We start from the raw sequence: 16,887 nt of genomic DNA on the forward strand, positions 1-16,887 counted from the left end.
GCCTACGTATGGGCGATATTTGAATATCTTTTGACATGGCAGACAGGCCACGAAATGTCATTACGTAACGAAGTCATTATACCCACGGGTCCGCCTGAATATGTTCAATTATTATTTACGGGCCCTACATTTTCCAAGTCACCTCACTCAGCTTTACCGGTAAATCTGAATACATGAGCAGAGAGAGGATAAAAAATCAACAGCAATATAATATATTCCCGATCATATTGACCGATTCAATCATAAATGATATAAAATTTTCGCGCTTCGCGCGAATTAAGCTGATTAACTGAAGAGTCCAATAATTTGTGCTGAGAAGTAGCGGTAAAGAGGTAGCGGGGGAGTTGGGTCTGAGGGGTGCAGAAGTTTGCTTTATCACCCTATGGAGGGGGTCAAGACCAACGTATTGGGGGGGGGGGCTGACGAAGTGCTGTTACGGTCCTTTTGGAATCAAGTCGGAGAAATCACCTTTTTTGTTAGTCAACTCACCAAAATTTAGCTGGAAAGGTGTAATTTCGTGGTCGAGCCGAAAAGTTGACCTTTTTTCTTAGTCAACTCGCCGGTGATTTCAGTCTGTATGCCCATTTTTGTGTTCCCAATATTTGGGGGGCGATGATCGGTGTGGAGTTTGAAAAGGGGGCGATGAGTCGAAAAAGGTTGGGAACCACTGATCTAGAGGTAAATGCAGTAGTAATTTGGGCTTATTTAAGGGTGTAAGTGTCTTTTCAAGTATAGTCAATCCGGCAAAACTAATGTCCTATTCGTAAACAGTAAGCTTAACACCCCAAGAAAATATTCTTAGAGGCTGCCATAAACACATCTTTTTCTCATTTTTAGGCCAGTGGTATAATTTACCCTGGTAATAATTTTATGATAGGAATGAATGAATGAACTATAAACATGCCATGATACTACTAATTGACTCACACTTACATTGTGAGAGGGTCAATAGACGAATTGATCCACTTACATTTTGTTACGTTCTTTGTATTCGAAGCAGTCACATTGTGAACCTGATTTTAAGCAGTTACCGCATGGATTCTTGCAAATTCTCCCGAGCGGCTCTGTAAGTTTGTGCGTGTGCTGGACTTCATTGAATTCATCCTCGCTTACAAAAGTTTATAACTTACCTAATTCCGTATCTCTGATACAGCTACATTGCCGTACTTCCCCGACAAGAGCTGCAACAAGATACGTCTATGATCACATTGTGAAGCTAGATATTATGTTTAAAATGGAACTGCATTTAAGCACAAACTAAACAATCTAAATATTCAAAACAGTTCTTTGTTTTCCATGACCAAATATACATGAAAAATAGTTGTGTACTTGAAGAGCTTCTTGGAGGTACAGAACTTCAGTATACAATTAAATAGTATATTCATATTGAAATAAAACCCGAATATTTTCGGCTGACACTCGTCAGGGGTAATCGTCAGCAACTAGTAGAGAATAAGAAAGAACATTGTATATCAACAATCGTATCACAAAATATGACGTCACCAGCATGAAACTTCGGATGAGAGAGCGTTCAGCGCACTATTCCCAGGTGGTACACGAACTCCTTCTGTTGACAGAGTTTCGGTTGGTGTATTTTGATAAAAGTCGACTCCAAGGCACACAAGTGGAAGTGCGAACGGCCTCTCCCAATAACGCGAAATTTGTCGTCTCCATAATTATTCCCACAAATCGGATTATCCAACAGATGTTTGCCGATTGCAGAATCAATGGCCTCCGATCGGTCAGCATCAAGCTTGAGTGGCTGAGTTAAGGGTGAGCTTTTCACCGAGCGGGATGCACGTGTTCTGATAAATCTAGGGACATGCTTGCTGACGATTACCCCTGACGAGTGTCAGCCGAAAACATTCGGGTTTCATTTCAATATGAATATACTATTCAGTTGTGTACTTGTAGTCCAGGGGTGTCAAACATACGGCCCGCCAGATGATTTCATCCGGCCCGCGAAGAAATTTTGAGGAAATGAAAAAATACTCGTAATTATTCGCCACATATCTAACAAATGCTTAGATTTTTAGGAATAAATACTTCCATCAAGTATAATCTCTCAAGGCTGCAAATGTCGAGTATCTTCATTGGCCACATTATAATATAATTCAGATATTTGATGTCAGACTGCCATTTGGGCTCAAAAGGTCCCGGGCCTCCATAGAAACCTGAATCGCGATTTAATCCTGATGAATCAAATTACGACGTCCGCGGTTGCAGTTGAACCTCTTATATTTCTCACAACGCATACCCGTGGCTAATGCTGGATTACGACTATATAACAAAGGAAGCGTACAAATATGCAAACTTATATCGTCGTTAGAGCCACTGTTTCAGAGGTGTGTAACTGTATTCGACCGGCCAATCATCCTAGTTTTGTCAATTCCATTGTTTGCGAATATAGGTGTTGCTAGAATGGATCCCCTTGATAGTAATATAATATAATATAATATCACGTGTATCTAGGCTTGGTAATAAGGCGAAAAACAAGGGTATGAATTTTGAGGAGAAATTTTAGAATCATGATTAGACTAATCCGGCCCGCAAGCGATCTGTAGGTTTGAATCCGGCCCGCGACGCAAGTTGAGTTTGACACCCCTGTTGTAGTCAATATATAGACATAGCGGATTACTTGAGGCGCCCAACGTCCATGCATGGCAGTTGACTTTTGTGAATTGTCTTTAATGTTATACATATAAACACTAGGGATGGTGTGAACGTGAGGTTCACGCTCGCGTTCTGTGTGTGAACCTCTGAATTTTAGAGGTTCACGTTCACAAACGAAACTTGGTAGGTTCTGCACTGTAAACATTTTTTTATATGTTACAATTTTCACTTTATTATAACATCTTTGGTTGAAATTTGTTGTATTTCAACTGTTGGCCAATATATTCATGGTGCTGGCAGCAAAAAAAAAACAAATTCGGTAGCAAGTATAGAAACCCGTTTTATACTCTGCTCAATATCAACGTAGCAATACTTGCACGCCGAATAGGCTACATTATCCTGTCTGGCTTAGACCGTTAAGACGTAAGCTTATATTCCCTTGCCGGTATTAGTCGAAAATGTTGGCAAAGCGACGTAAGATATTGATTTTATGGGATTATTATATCATTTGATTGCCCCAGTTGATACATTCGGCGACGTTTAAAACGTCAATATGTAACTTCAGCACTGTGCCATTATGTGGCCCGAATCGTCGCTAGGTATCGTGTACAACTATACATTAGCTTTCGATACAACATCCATTGTAACAGAATTGTAGCCGTTCTGTCTTTTGTTTCTCTAATAAGCTATCTACCTCACAGAAGATGATGCCACTGTCTTTCAGGTTCGAAACTGAAATGAGAGGTTCCACCGAATGCGAACTCACAGTACGTATTGCTCAAAGCAGCAGTAAAGTACAACAACAGCCAGCGCAGCAGAATACGAATAATAATAGTTCCCCCTTTTGCCACCGGCGTGCTCTCCCAACCGGAGATCATCCAGCCTCCGGATCCTGGCGGCTACACCTCTCCCCACCATAGTCGAGTGAGCTAGGAGGAAAATGATCACTCACAAGCGGCAAGGCCGTGCAAAAATAAATAAAAATGGCAATATGTACAAAATAAGGCAATCACATGATAAGTAACTAGATCAATTGAAGTCAGTTGCATATTCGTTAAAATATGCAGGTCGAATACGATTACGTCTGGGCATGACATTCATTTCACAGTTTAAAAGTATGACAACAGTTTCAGAATTTAAAGACTCTGCGGGTGACTGACTGGCTAAGTCATTTTCACCCTCAACAATATAAGGATGGAGCCAACCTCAAATTCGTGCGATTCAACATAACGATCGAAATACATTTTATGTTTCACAGCGGATCTAGGCAATTTCTCACGTGCAAATTTAAACGCATCAACACCGGCCGCAGAAAACCATTTAATATAGTCAGTGTAACATTTGCGCGGTGTACATTTCGGAGGTCTACCATAACCAATATCACTCGGCAAGGAAACTTCACGACCAAGAAATAACTTATTAGGAGTGTACCCAGTGGAACCATGAACACTTGAACGACATGCTTGCTGAAAATATGGCAAATGAACATCCCAATCAGAACTACTCTTATTCACATAACTGGTCAACATCTGCAAAATGGACCTATTATTTCTCTCAGTTAACCCGTCGGATTTGGGTCGAAAAGTATAGTAGTTCTAGTCTTGAAAATTTCATACAATTCACACATGTCTTAAAATAACGTGGATTCAAATTGCACTCCTTGATCAATGTTTATAATAGTCGGTGCGCCAAACTTATAAATACTTCTGTCACAAGAATATCGGCTGCTGATGCAGACAGAAGGTCCTTCATCGGGTATGCTTCAACCCACTTACTAAAATAATCAGTAACCAACATCAAGTATTTATTTCCCAGTTCAGTAGATGGCATAGGACCCACAAAATCAATAGAAATCCAATCTAGGGGGTTCAGAGCAAAGCATATTTACCAATTTGGCACGCTTTTTTCCATGTCCAGTTTTACTTGCGGTGCAAGGTTTGCAAAATTTTACCCAGTTACTGACATCTTGTTTCATGTCAGGCCAATCAAAGCGATCTCTCAATTTGCAGAAGTTATGTCACGCCCCAAATGGCCACCTGTACGCAAGGTATGATATTCGGTAAATAGTTTCCTACGCAACGACATGGGAATACCAATTTGAAAAGTTCAATCACAGCCGGGATTAACTTGCAAATATTCACAATACAAAACACAACACAACGCAAAGATAAAAACTTCCAATGAGAACATAAGACTCTGACCATGTGAGAATGCAATACCAAATCTTCGGAAGAAGATTTACCACTGGCAGATTCCTTCAGTGATATGACCGTCCCAATGTGTGTGTGTGTGTGTATTTGAACAATTTGTGGCGCTTATCGCCGATAAGATCATTTGCGCCCGATCATGAATATTGTCCTTTGCTTGGTCTTTTTGCTTGTGGTACGATTTTTGCGGACGACTTCCAGTCACACTCTCATACACGTCTTTCACTCTCTCTTGCACGCGTCCTCGTCAGTATCTGTTGCAGCTGATTTCCGCAAGCTCGACTTTACTTGCTTCTGGGCTTTTCGTACGACACTGCATATATGCAGTGAGGTCAGCGATGAGGACCGTCCCAGTGTCTGAGTCGACCATCTGCAAATTGCGCAACTCTTCATTTAAGAAAGTATTCAACCAGTTCGGCGCAGGCGAAGGTCGATCAACAGAGTTTGTAACGGAGTCGGCGCCCGCTCTAACGGGAGCAACAATTGCATGACAAACAGAATCATGTTCATTACAATTAAGACATTCTACACGGCTACACTTCCTCCTGTAACGCCGAGACAAACCATCACTATTTGCTTCTTTCCTTCTCGATGCTCAACGTCATAATCAAAGCTACTCAGGTACGTTATCCATCGAGCAACAACCCCGCTCGGGTCTTTGAAATTTAGAAGCCAACGCAACGATGAATGATCAGTACGTAACACAAATTTCCTCCCCCGTAGATAGTGGCGAAAATGCTCCATCGCCCACCGAACAGTGAACAGCTCTCTGTATGTAGCGCAATAGTTCTTCTGCTCCTTGTTTACCGCCTTACTGGCATATCCAATCACTTTCTATTCACCATCTTCCAACTGAGACAACACGGCTCCAGCAGATTGTGGGAGTTCCAGGGCCACGAGCGGAATAAAATTTATATTTTCGTAATCGGTGCAGAGTCAGCTTTCGATTGATACCCGCTTTACCAAATTTAATGCTCGGCAAGCCGGTCAAAAATGACCGTCAAATTGCATGTAGCCAAATGGAAATTGTGACGTGATACAATTTCACTGAGGCGTAAGATTTGCCTGTGTCGACACCATATAGGACACTATGCTAATACGACAACATAGGCTACAATCTTTCGATTAGGCTTAACAACGGGCACCATTTTGCCAGCAACACTTATACACTCGTCTCTCGCGTTCAATACCACATCAAAATCACGAAGAGCATCAAGGCCCAAAATACCAACGGGAGTGCCGACTTTAGCAACGTTAACAACCATTAATACAAAGCTTCAAGCACAATCTACCAACAACCAGTGGTGGCTTTTGGGGTGGGCGAGGTTGGCAGTCGCCCAGGGCCTCCCTGTTTGAGGAGGGGCCCCCCTCCTCGGTTTACGTGCTTTTTTTTCAACTATTACTCCGGTTTACGCGCTTTTTACCAACTATTTCTCCGGTTTATGCGCTTTTTTCCAACTATTACCATTTTCTAAATAACCGTGGAAATCCTTGTATCCATGAAGAATACGGAACAGTACCGTAAAAAGGCGTGAATCATAATTCTCATTTTTTTAGTTATCATTTTTCGAATAACCATGGAAATCCATGCACCCATGTAGAATATGATCTCGTAAACAGTTGTCGATCATCAAATTTCTGCGCGCGTTAAAAGAGCTTACTTTGATTTTATGAGGGAAGGCCCTCCTACATTTATGCGATTTTTGGTTATCATTTTGCGAATAACCGTGAAAATAAATGCAGGCCTACCCATGTAGAATATGGTAGGCCAACCGTAAACAGTGGTCGATCATTAAATTTCTGCACCGGTTAAAAGAGCTTATACTTTTATTTTATGGGAGACCCCTCATTTACGCAATTTATAGTTATCATTTTACGAATAACCGTGGAAACACATGTAGGCCTACCCATGTAGTACCGTAAACAGTTTTCGCTCATCAAATTTCTGTGCGCGGTAAAAGAGCTTACTTTGATTTTATAAGGGGGGCTTCTACATTAACGCGAACTGAAAATACGCGCAGGCCAACTCATGTGGAATACGGTACTGTATTCACTTCGATTTATGAGGGGCCCCTCTTACATTTACGCAATTTTTGGTTATCATTTTGCGAATGACCGTGAAATATATGTACACATGTAGAATATGGTACCGTAAACAGTTGTTGATCATTAAAACCTGCACGCGTTGTGCGAGATTACTTCGATTTACGAGGGGGCCCCTACATTTACGCAATTTTTGGTTATCATTTTGCGAATAACTGAAAATACATGCAGGCCTACCCATGTAGAATATGTTACAGTAAACAGTTGTCGATAATTAAATTTCTGCACGCGTTATAAGAGCTTACTTATATTTTATGAGGGGGGCCCCTGCTACATTTATGAAATTTATAGGTATCGTTTTGCGAATAACCGTGAAAATATATGTACCCATGTAAAATATGGTACCGTAAACGGCTTTCGATCATCAAATTGGTGATTTGTGTGAGAGACGCGATCGCATCCGCTAACATAAAATTTTGTCGTGAATGATTATCACTTCCAGTATATTTTTGAATAATATTCAACACCTTTTTCTCAGTGCTATAAAATTGCAATAACATTCACAAGAAACTACTACAGTGTACAGGAAGTATACATTTTCAGTGACTGGTGCATCTCATTCATTTTCAGTAATAGGCCAACTCCATGTCAGTGGCCCTAAAACAATTAAATGGTTTATTTCAATTTTTAGATTTGACAGAAATTTGGATTAAGTGATTTTGAAATATATCCGAGTAGCCTGCATCAACATTTCAAGTTTTTAAATTCTATATCCAGCTTTTCAAGCCAGCGCATGATAAAAAACAAGCTTTTCCGGCTCATTCAATCGTAAAATTGATAGAATATTTGGTAGGTCTGTACATGAGCTATCTTGTATATAAGTTGATCTAATATATCATTCAAGTTACAATTTAGCTTTTTTGTGTACTGCACTCAAGTTTAAAGTCATTTCTAATGAAAATCATTGCAGTATCCCTCTCATTTCTGTCAACTTGAAAATTTTCATGACTAGTCATCATGTGGAAGCTATTATAAGAATGCTGAAAAATGAGTTTTTATTGACTATATAATTTTTAAGTTGTGACAGCAATGTATGTTGTAGGCAGAAGTAGGCGATTTGGATAATGTTTAGTTCCTCTTAAAACTAGCGTTCGAAATTTTCGTGTGGACAGTGTTGCGCCAACAATATTTGAATTTGACGCTGTGTATGACTTGATTTTGAAAATTATTATGAGCCTAGTTTTGACCCCTTACCTCATTTTATTGTCAGGTTCAAGAGCTTCTTCTATTCTATCTTTAGGTGTTTAGACGAGGTTGTCTGGTTAAGCTGTTTTATGACCGGCACCATTGCAAGGATTCATTGTAAAATTTACCATAAACATGCAGCTGTCTTGGTTAGGTAACTTCTGGGACAAGTGGTGATTTGTAATATACCGGTATTTGTTCTTTTCTGCAGGTACTTTTGCTGTGTTAGCTGTTAGGAATAAATCATTTTTCTTTCACTGTACAAATATAGTCCTTGTTGAGTGATCCGGTAATAATTCTTGATGACCATAAACTCCTCTTGAATGAGTCATCTTGTCAAAGAAGGGAAGTCATTGTTGTTTGTTGTTGTTGTTGTTGTTTTGAGTATTCATGAATCATGATGTCTCGACTGCTTCGGTAAGTTTACACCAAGCCAATATCATTTTGTACCCGTATAATAGTTTCCATTTAGTTGTTCTTTTTCACTTTTGGTGTCATATTTGCTATCATCATTTTGATTTCTACTTTTTTGAAGAACTAAATGCATCAATTCAATTGTCCGGTCATAGTAGATTCTTCATTCATTGGAAGTTTCAATTCTATGGATGTGTTCTATAAATTTGATTGTTTGGTCACCTTCGTGATCGATTAGCTCTTGGTCCTCATTCTGCTTATATATTTTGATCTGAGCCAAGTCGAGTCACCAAAATATCACGATTCGAGTCATTGGAATCCTGCCATCGTTTCCTTGAAAAAGTATGAAATTTTTCTTTTTTAGTTTCCATTGCCATTGTATTTGTGATTACTTTCACGCATGAAAATCTCATCTTTAACTTGAATGACACAGTTGCCTTTTATAGTAAATAGTTCCACACAGCATCGACATCCCGTATAGTATGACAGAAACTGTAGACATGCAAAATATAATACTTGTATGGAGAAGCTGCGTTTATGGATATAGGGGGGGCTGGAAGTTTCGCCCCCCCCCCCCAATCCTAGGGCCACCACTGCCAACAACGTCTAGCTTGTAGCCATTTGCCACAGTAAAGTCCCTTGTAATGGGCTCCAACCATAGGCGCCGACTTACGAGGTGGCGGCCACCTCGTACAAAATGCTCAAATGGCCAAGTGATTTGTGACCAGTAATCAGTTATCAGGCGAATCAATACGACCTCGTTAGAGACGTCTTCGATTTCGATACGCCCGTGTGCCTGGCGCGTAGCCACGGGGGTCGAACTTCCCTATTTGCAACGCGAAACCTCATCGTTTTGAAATGATCATTCTAACTCTAATATTCAGTTGCCATTCAATAATTGTGTTATCAGTGTTCCGCGTAGCTGATTTGCGGGAAATGTGTTGTCAATTAGCAAGAAGACTCCGTGATGATCTTCCGCTGAGATGGTCGCGAAATTAGGTCATTCATTCCCGTGCGCGTGGCAATCGTCGCTAGCCTGATTTATCGCGTCTCGGACAAGCCTGGCTCCGCAGGCTTGAACAATCGCATCTGTAATAGGCCCAGTTCACACTATATCATCGCTTGCCTGCGCAATCGCATCTGCATTGGCGGCTTGGGCCTGGTGTGCACGATATCATCGCTGGTGTACACAATAGCATCTGAAATAGGTCTGGCGTGAAAGATATCATTGCTGGTGTAGCGCAACGTTATGTTACCGCCGAATTCTTTGAGAATTGAGAACTCGATAAGTAGTTAGTTTTCAGAATCAGTGTGACAGTCACATTCGAATAATATCAGATATAATAAATTCTAAGCTGCTTACGATGAATTGCGGTATCAATAGTGAGGCTTATTGGCCCGTATGTGCCTTACCTTTCGTTTCGATCTTTATTTTCGAACAATAAATACCAGTTTTTACAGATAAAATATGGCGCACACGAGGAATCCCATGTAGTGAGCAGGGATGCCACTAGAATATTTCGGAAAACCCAGAAGTGGAGGTCAAATAAACCCAGAAAAACCCAGATCCTATATTTCACTCAAATTTGGATAAAATAGCTGTGAAACTGGGACGTGACTGTAATACCGTCGTAGGAGCCTTTGACATTGAATTTATAACAGTTCATACTATACATTTTACTCGGTTAACACTAAATATCCCACAGCAATATGTTGTTTTCCTCTCAACAGGTGCGCGACTTAAATACTTAATAGAGTATAAATTATATCATAGCGCTCAGAAAGTTCGTAAGAATGCCATCTATTCCTTATTTCTGAGGGGGACTTTCGTATATTTTCAGTGACCTGACCAGATGTAAAGTAGCTTCCAGTAGATTAATCTCGGGACAATTACCTTTATCTTGGATAATGACACAGACTCATGTTTAGTCGAAAAAAGAACTGCCAAATCATGAAATTCAGGGTGCATTCGAATGTGCGCTGATAACCAACCCAGCCAATGAATAGCTTGCTGGGGGTGTCCCTGTGTGAACTAAATAGAATCAGATGACAATCATCGCCTGGTCTACCCATGTAAAAGTGCATATACTATAATGTTACATGTCGTTTACAGCTGTTTAGGACTATAGATACACGACCAATTTGTTGCAATGATACCAGCATTCAAGTCATAAATCGTTTCAAGTTGTAAGATCGTTTCCAATGAGTTGCCCAATGAACATGACTTTTTTCGACCTGGAAGTTACTATGTAATGAAGCTCCGTCACATTACGCCGAGGCCTCTCATTTTACTAGTGACACAGTCTCTATCAAGACTATGTCGGTACAATAACAGCGAATTCCATAGACAATGACGAACTAAAGTGCGTTCATTTTCCAATATTATGGTCTTACTAACCTAATAATTAATTTTCGAGCGTAAAACTGACCTGACGAACATGATGTTGAAAAAAACAGATTTCAAGGACAAAAACCCAGAAACCCAAGTGTTGCTTAAAAAACCAAGATCTGGGTGGAAAAACCCAGAAGTGGCATGGCTGGTAGTGAATTCGAATTATTGCTACCATGACACCACGAATTTTTAATTGTGACGTAACAGTTGATTGGCATGTATGGCTCTTTGGGAGTTGAGATGGAAAAAATAGGGCCAATATGGCTCTTCGGACAAAAAAGGTTCCCGACCACTGATATAGCCTATCTCTTGACAGAAATGTAGGGTTGAAATTTGCAGTATGTGACGTGACGTCACGAGGTTCACGTTCGCGTTCACACAGAACCTTTCAAAAAGCTGGTTCGCGTTCACACGAACCTGAACCTTCCAGATGGTCACACCATCCTAATAAACATCATTTTCAGTCATCATGTATAATCAAAATGTGTCATGAAAATTGACAATTGTGACTGTATAGTCGCATTTCATGACCAACTGAATATGTCGGGGAATGTGCCGGGAAGCTGTCAGTGGCATGGATTCCACCAGTTGCTCAATGTCATAAATAAAACCATGACAAACACCATGTCGCGAGGGGGTGAAAAAAGTCACAATTTATAGTGCAAGCAGACGGTCGTTCGAAAATAATGAAGCCATTCGGACGTAGTTACAATATTCAAACATGTTTAAAACACTATTTAAAATCTATTTTAAACAATATTTGTTTTGAAATCGCAGATTCAAGAGAATATTGTGTGCCTCTGACATGTTCTTTTGGTTCAGTTCTTGTCGACTTGACAAATTGCTATTTCTCATTTTAGGCTGACTATTATATCAGGTCAACTTCCTGGCTCAGAATGGTGGTGAAATATCACAAGGTGTTTCATCCAAGGATCTATTTCTAACTACGGACGTATGAAAGGGAATCCGAAATCGTCCGATGTTGAATAACGCGAAGTCCAGATCCAATCAAAATTTCCGGAAATACAACAGAATCGGTTCCAAATCATATCTCAGATAAACCGGATATCTTAGAGCTCCTGACAGTGGCGCATATGAATACCACTTTAGACTCTAAAGTCTAGAGATCGATGGAAACTTCTCAGTACATGTGCCCGTAGCTTCAAAGGAGTCTTTATTTCCGCATCAGCTACTACATGTCATCTACTCAACTAAATCACTAACACAAGACAGGACGCAAAATCTTTACTGAAAATTAGCTTCGAACACGACACAGAGGACAGGAGAAAATGTCAAAGCCTGGAGTTTAAATCCAGGGTTGGAAAATAAACAAGGGCTACTCACCACCCAGTCCAGAATGCCGAATACTTCCCGGAAGCTGAATCAAAAGCAGAATAAAGCCTTTGTAGAGAAGGAAGCGATTGATTGGAGGCTTTATGCGATATCCTATTTCCATTGGAAATGTATTCAAAGTTAGGCACTTGTTTTAGCTAGCGGTTTCGATTATAAGACCATAAATGTCATGGTATTTCTGAGAAAGCATGAATAAAAAGGTTAAAAGTGATGACATCTCACCACGGTATGGACTATGGATATTGCTTGAAACAAATTGCATTATTTGCCTGACCAATTACTATAATGATTCGAGTCCAGTATGACAGAAGAATTTCCCGAGTAATACGCTCAACCCACTAACAGTTAATTTTGCATAATTGTAGATTTGATGCTATATTTTCCACTGAGGAAGCGTCAAACATGAAGTACAAAGCTATACGCACGTTAGTGGAAACGACATTTTTGCGAAATCGTGATCAACTCACAGCATCGTCACAACGTGCAATGAAATAGATATGGTCGAAAATATACAAAATCATATTTATGATGTAAAACTGTTATTGTATTCTTTGTGGTCAAATAAAAAGTACATCTTCGAAATTTCCTCATCATCCATATCGTTATGACGTCATAATAAGCGATACTGGAATAGTCGACTCGACGCGAAGCCCTATACAACACTATTCAGAATCGAATCACTCAATTACTCGATCTTGACCAGCCATTATTAGTACCCATGAGCCTTCGTCATGTACAGTTGGTGGCTTTCGGTCTCGTTTTGTTCGTACTTGGACAATTACTATTTCTCATTTCTTCCAATATGCTGATTTGAATGGCCCCCGATAAAAGTGCAGTTCAGCGAAGTGCTGCGTAGCTTATTCGTTTTCAAACGGCATGGCACAGACACGGCCTATTTTGATATATATAAGCAGATCATCTTATTGATTCTAGAAGTAAGTTTAGGAACGGGCCTGGGCATCTCGGATATGATTGGCGAGGACAAATATCTTTTCCGAATATTTTTAAGGGACAACCTTGACTATTGGCAAATGACAAATGACCGTAGACTGGTCTGTTTCAATTAGTCAATGTATTCCATGGAACGATGGTCTTTTCTGTGTACCTAGGTCAGGCCTACTATGACGAATCTCATTCAGGAACGCAGAAAGCCTGGTGCGATCGATCTCTGCGAAAGTCGTTGCGGGATAGTCCCGCAGTAAAGTTGCATAATCGCTCACACAATGGACGTTTTGTTGCATTTTATGCTTTTGATGATGCAGGCTTTTAATGACGCGGGACCTGCGAGTGGTATTGTCAAGTTGCCGCACGAAATCGATCTAGTTCAATGCCGCTTCGCTGTCGGTAATTAAGGTATGCGTATGGGTACCATATTCTGAGATACGAAAAAGCGGACACTTTTCATCAAGTCACAAAACATGAAGCAGCATGCATTATTGTGGGAAATTTGGAATGTATACTGCTAATATTGATGGGTCGACTAAGAAAATATGGTCATTTTCACGACTCGACTCGTCCCTTTGTATAATCGGTAAGCGTTGACCTATTTTTGTCAACCTTACCGTCGACATCCAGATTTTACGTCTATTGTGGCATTTTTGGTTGTCTGTGACTCTCAAAGCTATAGAGGAGGACAAAAAAGGAGGACATTTGGGCGTCCTCGGAGGACATTTTAGATTTCTTGAAAGAGGAGCACTAACCTTAGGTATGCGGAATAGATAGCGAGGCAAGATAAATTACATGACTATGGTTAAAAAGAATGGTAGGCCTACCGTATACGAAATTGATGAGTTCAACAAAATCTCTTGTCGACTGTCGTATATGTTGTCGAAATTGTGACATTGAAACATTGAAATAACGCAAACATCGTCGACGATCGCTAAAACGTCATTTCACAAAAGTCCCAAAATGACGATGGTGTGAGACATCAGATTGAATCTCGTACGTTCGGGAGTACATAGTCAGCTTACATATGCCCTATATCATCTGTCTATTGCACATATATGTAGATTGTAGAATGTAAATATTATAATGAGACACGTTCCTCGTGGCTCACCCCTGCGCGGATCTTTTTCCTCACGAGCATTCGTTTTGAAGCGTCCCTGCCCTAAGCACAGTACACGCAACTACTTCACATGCTCTGCAGCATTACTCTGTATAAATGGAATTATCGTCATCTCACAGCGGATGTAAGCCGGGCTCTGTTCGCTTGGAAATGAATTAGCTTCGGTCAGTCTAACTCTATATCGGGAGACCCTGCTGCCTAACATGTCCTTATAATAAATAAAAGATATTATTGATGCTGCACCCCTTCGCCTACGTTGCGTACATATGAGCAGTAGCTTTGTCGAGTTCCTGCCATAAACACCGCACACGGAACCAGTTCATATTAGCGTATGCGTCGGGTTGTCATATTTATGCCGAGTCATTATAGTTGATATTCTACGTATAGGAGTATTGCCTCTACGAAATCGTTTTTAAGCATGTGGTGGGCGTTGATATGCACGCCTACAATGGGTAGGGTGAATGATGAACTTGTAACTTGTCTCTTTCCTGTCTCTTCATTGAACATTTTCGTTGCGATTTTTCAGGGATTTGTTGATGATGTCATACCGTATCATTTCATGGACCCGATCTTACTTCCCGGTGTGTTGAGTGCGTGCTCAGCTGATATGCTATACATCGTGACTGCTTTTTGCAAAAAAAAGCGTTCTACAACGTGTATTGAGTGTGTAGCATCGGTAAGAGATTAACCCAGTATTTCTCGGCCTGTATGAATGTACTTTTCGCCCTTTTTGAATCGAGGCACCCTATCAAATGGACTAATAGTTCCAGGCACTCCAGCGCGGAAAGCAACTATTCTAAAACCATTTATCTTATCTTCAAAACGAAGTCTCAGGGCTGAATTTCTACACGCACCAATGTTGCAGAAAGTAACTGCTACTAATTGCCATACGCGAGTCTGATACTCTATGAATTTTGGTATATATATAATAAATATATGTATAATAATATTGCCATCAAATACATGTTTGTTCACTGGTCTGACTAATCTTGAACGTTTACGGCTAAAATTGAACACGCATATCTTGCGTTAAAATGCGGTAAATGCAAGGCGTCGCAACTGCGAGTCTAGATCCTCTGCCACTGAATCCACAAATCATCATACATATATATGATACATCAGTAGGTGCGCGCACTTTGTATGTCGCCAACAGCGCAGATAGGTTATATATATAGTGATTTTCCACATTCTGGCCAATGTATTTTATCATTCATATTTAATGTTTAACGCGACACAATAACTTCATGTCACGATTACATGTGCGATTCATGACGAAATCTCTGATGCCTGCAACGCAAAAGGATGTGCTACCTGCGACAAATCAAAGCAACATATTATATGAATACACGTGCCGATGTGATAGTCGGTATGTAGGTCGCACGTCTCAGCGCTTGCAGCAAAGAATTCGCCAGCATGTCCCACGGCAAATTAGAATAACTAATGTTTCTCCAACTCCTTCTTCTCAGTCTGTTGACACACTGCGTGATTATGATCAAGTTACTGCTTGTAATTCGGCTATTGGACAACATCTCTTATCCCATCCAGAATGTGCTGATCATTACAATGACAGTCAATTTTCTATAGTTGCTCGTGGCCGCTCTCTTTTTCTTTCAAAGGTCCTGGAATCTACGATCATAAAGCTGCGAAAGCCGATTCTCTGTCGCCAGAAGGAACGCCTCTACACTTTTGGAATATTTCAATAATGTTGTGTGTTGTGTTCACGGTTATTTATAACCGAATATGTACTCGTTAATACTCGTTAACGTTTGTTTTGTACCGTTACTACCGTATCTTGCCCGTCTACTAGTTGTTTGTTTTTGTTATTATTACGTCACACAGACAAAATAGTTCTTACATTTCGAATTTGATTCACCCTATCACTGACGTTCGCTACTGATGAGAGTCAGTCGAAAAGCTTTTAGCGAATAAATCAACAATATGAAGTTATTGTTTCGCGTTATTCTGAAGTTCTGTACCACAAATGGCTTATTTAATGTTTGTGATGGCAATTAATGAGTCACAATGGTCTGGACATGAGTCTGGAGGGCTTGTTGCTACAATTCGGCGACCAGCGCTGAAAAAGATTCCAACCGGTTTTATTTGAAAGCTAATAATCAAAATAATGTCACTTTTATTCCGAAGATGCCAATATCATTTTAAACAGGGAACTAATAAACTATTCCTCCACAGTCACACTGTGATATGAAAATCTTCATGTTTCCGTGTAATCGCACAGCAGCGACATAATGCGATGTCTATTGTATCAAAACTATGTATCCAGTTTGTGTTGTGATGTATTCCGGCCCCCTTGGTGAATTTTACGTCGTAAATCGGCGGTGCCAGTTGCCAGTACCTCTTCGGTCACCACCCGCGACCACGCCGGGTTTTAAATGTACGGTATCTGCACCTAACGGGCTCAAGCTAAGCAATGTAGGTTACTAGGCAATAGTCTTGCAGTACCTCACCTGACACCCTTGCTCATTCAAAATGACGCCCCGACTGAGAACCACAGGCCTAACGCCATCTATATTCTATGCTAGAGCACTTTCGTCGTA

At 40.4% G+C, this 16,887-nt stretch overlaps 1 protein-coding gene across 1 annotated transcript in view; it reads right to left on the minus strand.

Moving 5' to 3' along the window:
- Positions 1-13,083, minus strand: part of LOC145455847 (uncharacterized) — a 32,825-nt gene extending 19,742 nt beyond the window's left edge. Inside the window, exons 1-3 of the mRNA XM_080333866.1 lie at positions 12,259-13,083; positions 1,131-1,181; positions 971-1,064 (exon numbers count right to left, since the gene is read on the minus strand). Of these exons, the coding sequence (XP_080189992.1) occupies positions 971-1,064; positions 1,131-1,181; positions 12,259-12,370 (257 nt within the window). The 5' untranslated portion in view covers positions 12,371-13,083. The remainder of the gene's footprint in view (positions 1-970; positions 1,065-1,130; positions 1,182-12,258) is intronic.
- Positions 13,084-16,887: the final 3,804 nt, after the last annotated feature.

The sequence above is a fragment of the Botryllus schlosseri genome, chromosome 14 (assembly GCF_051294905.1).
Source record: "Botryllus schlosseri isolate E-star chromosome 14, Bs_hap1, whole genome shotgun sequence".
Taxonomy (NCBI): domain Eukaryota; kingdom Metazoa; phylum Chordata; class Ascidiacea; order Stolidobranchia; family Styelidae; genus Botryllus; species Botryllus schlosseri.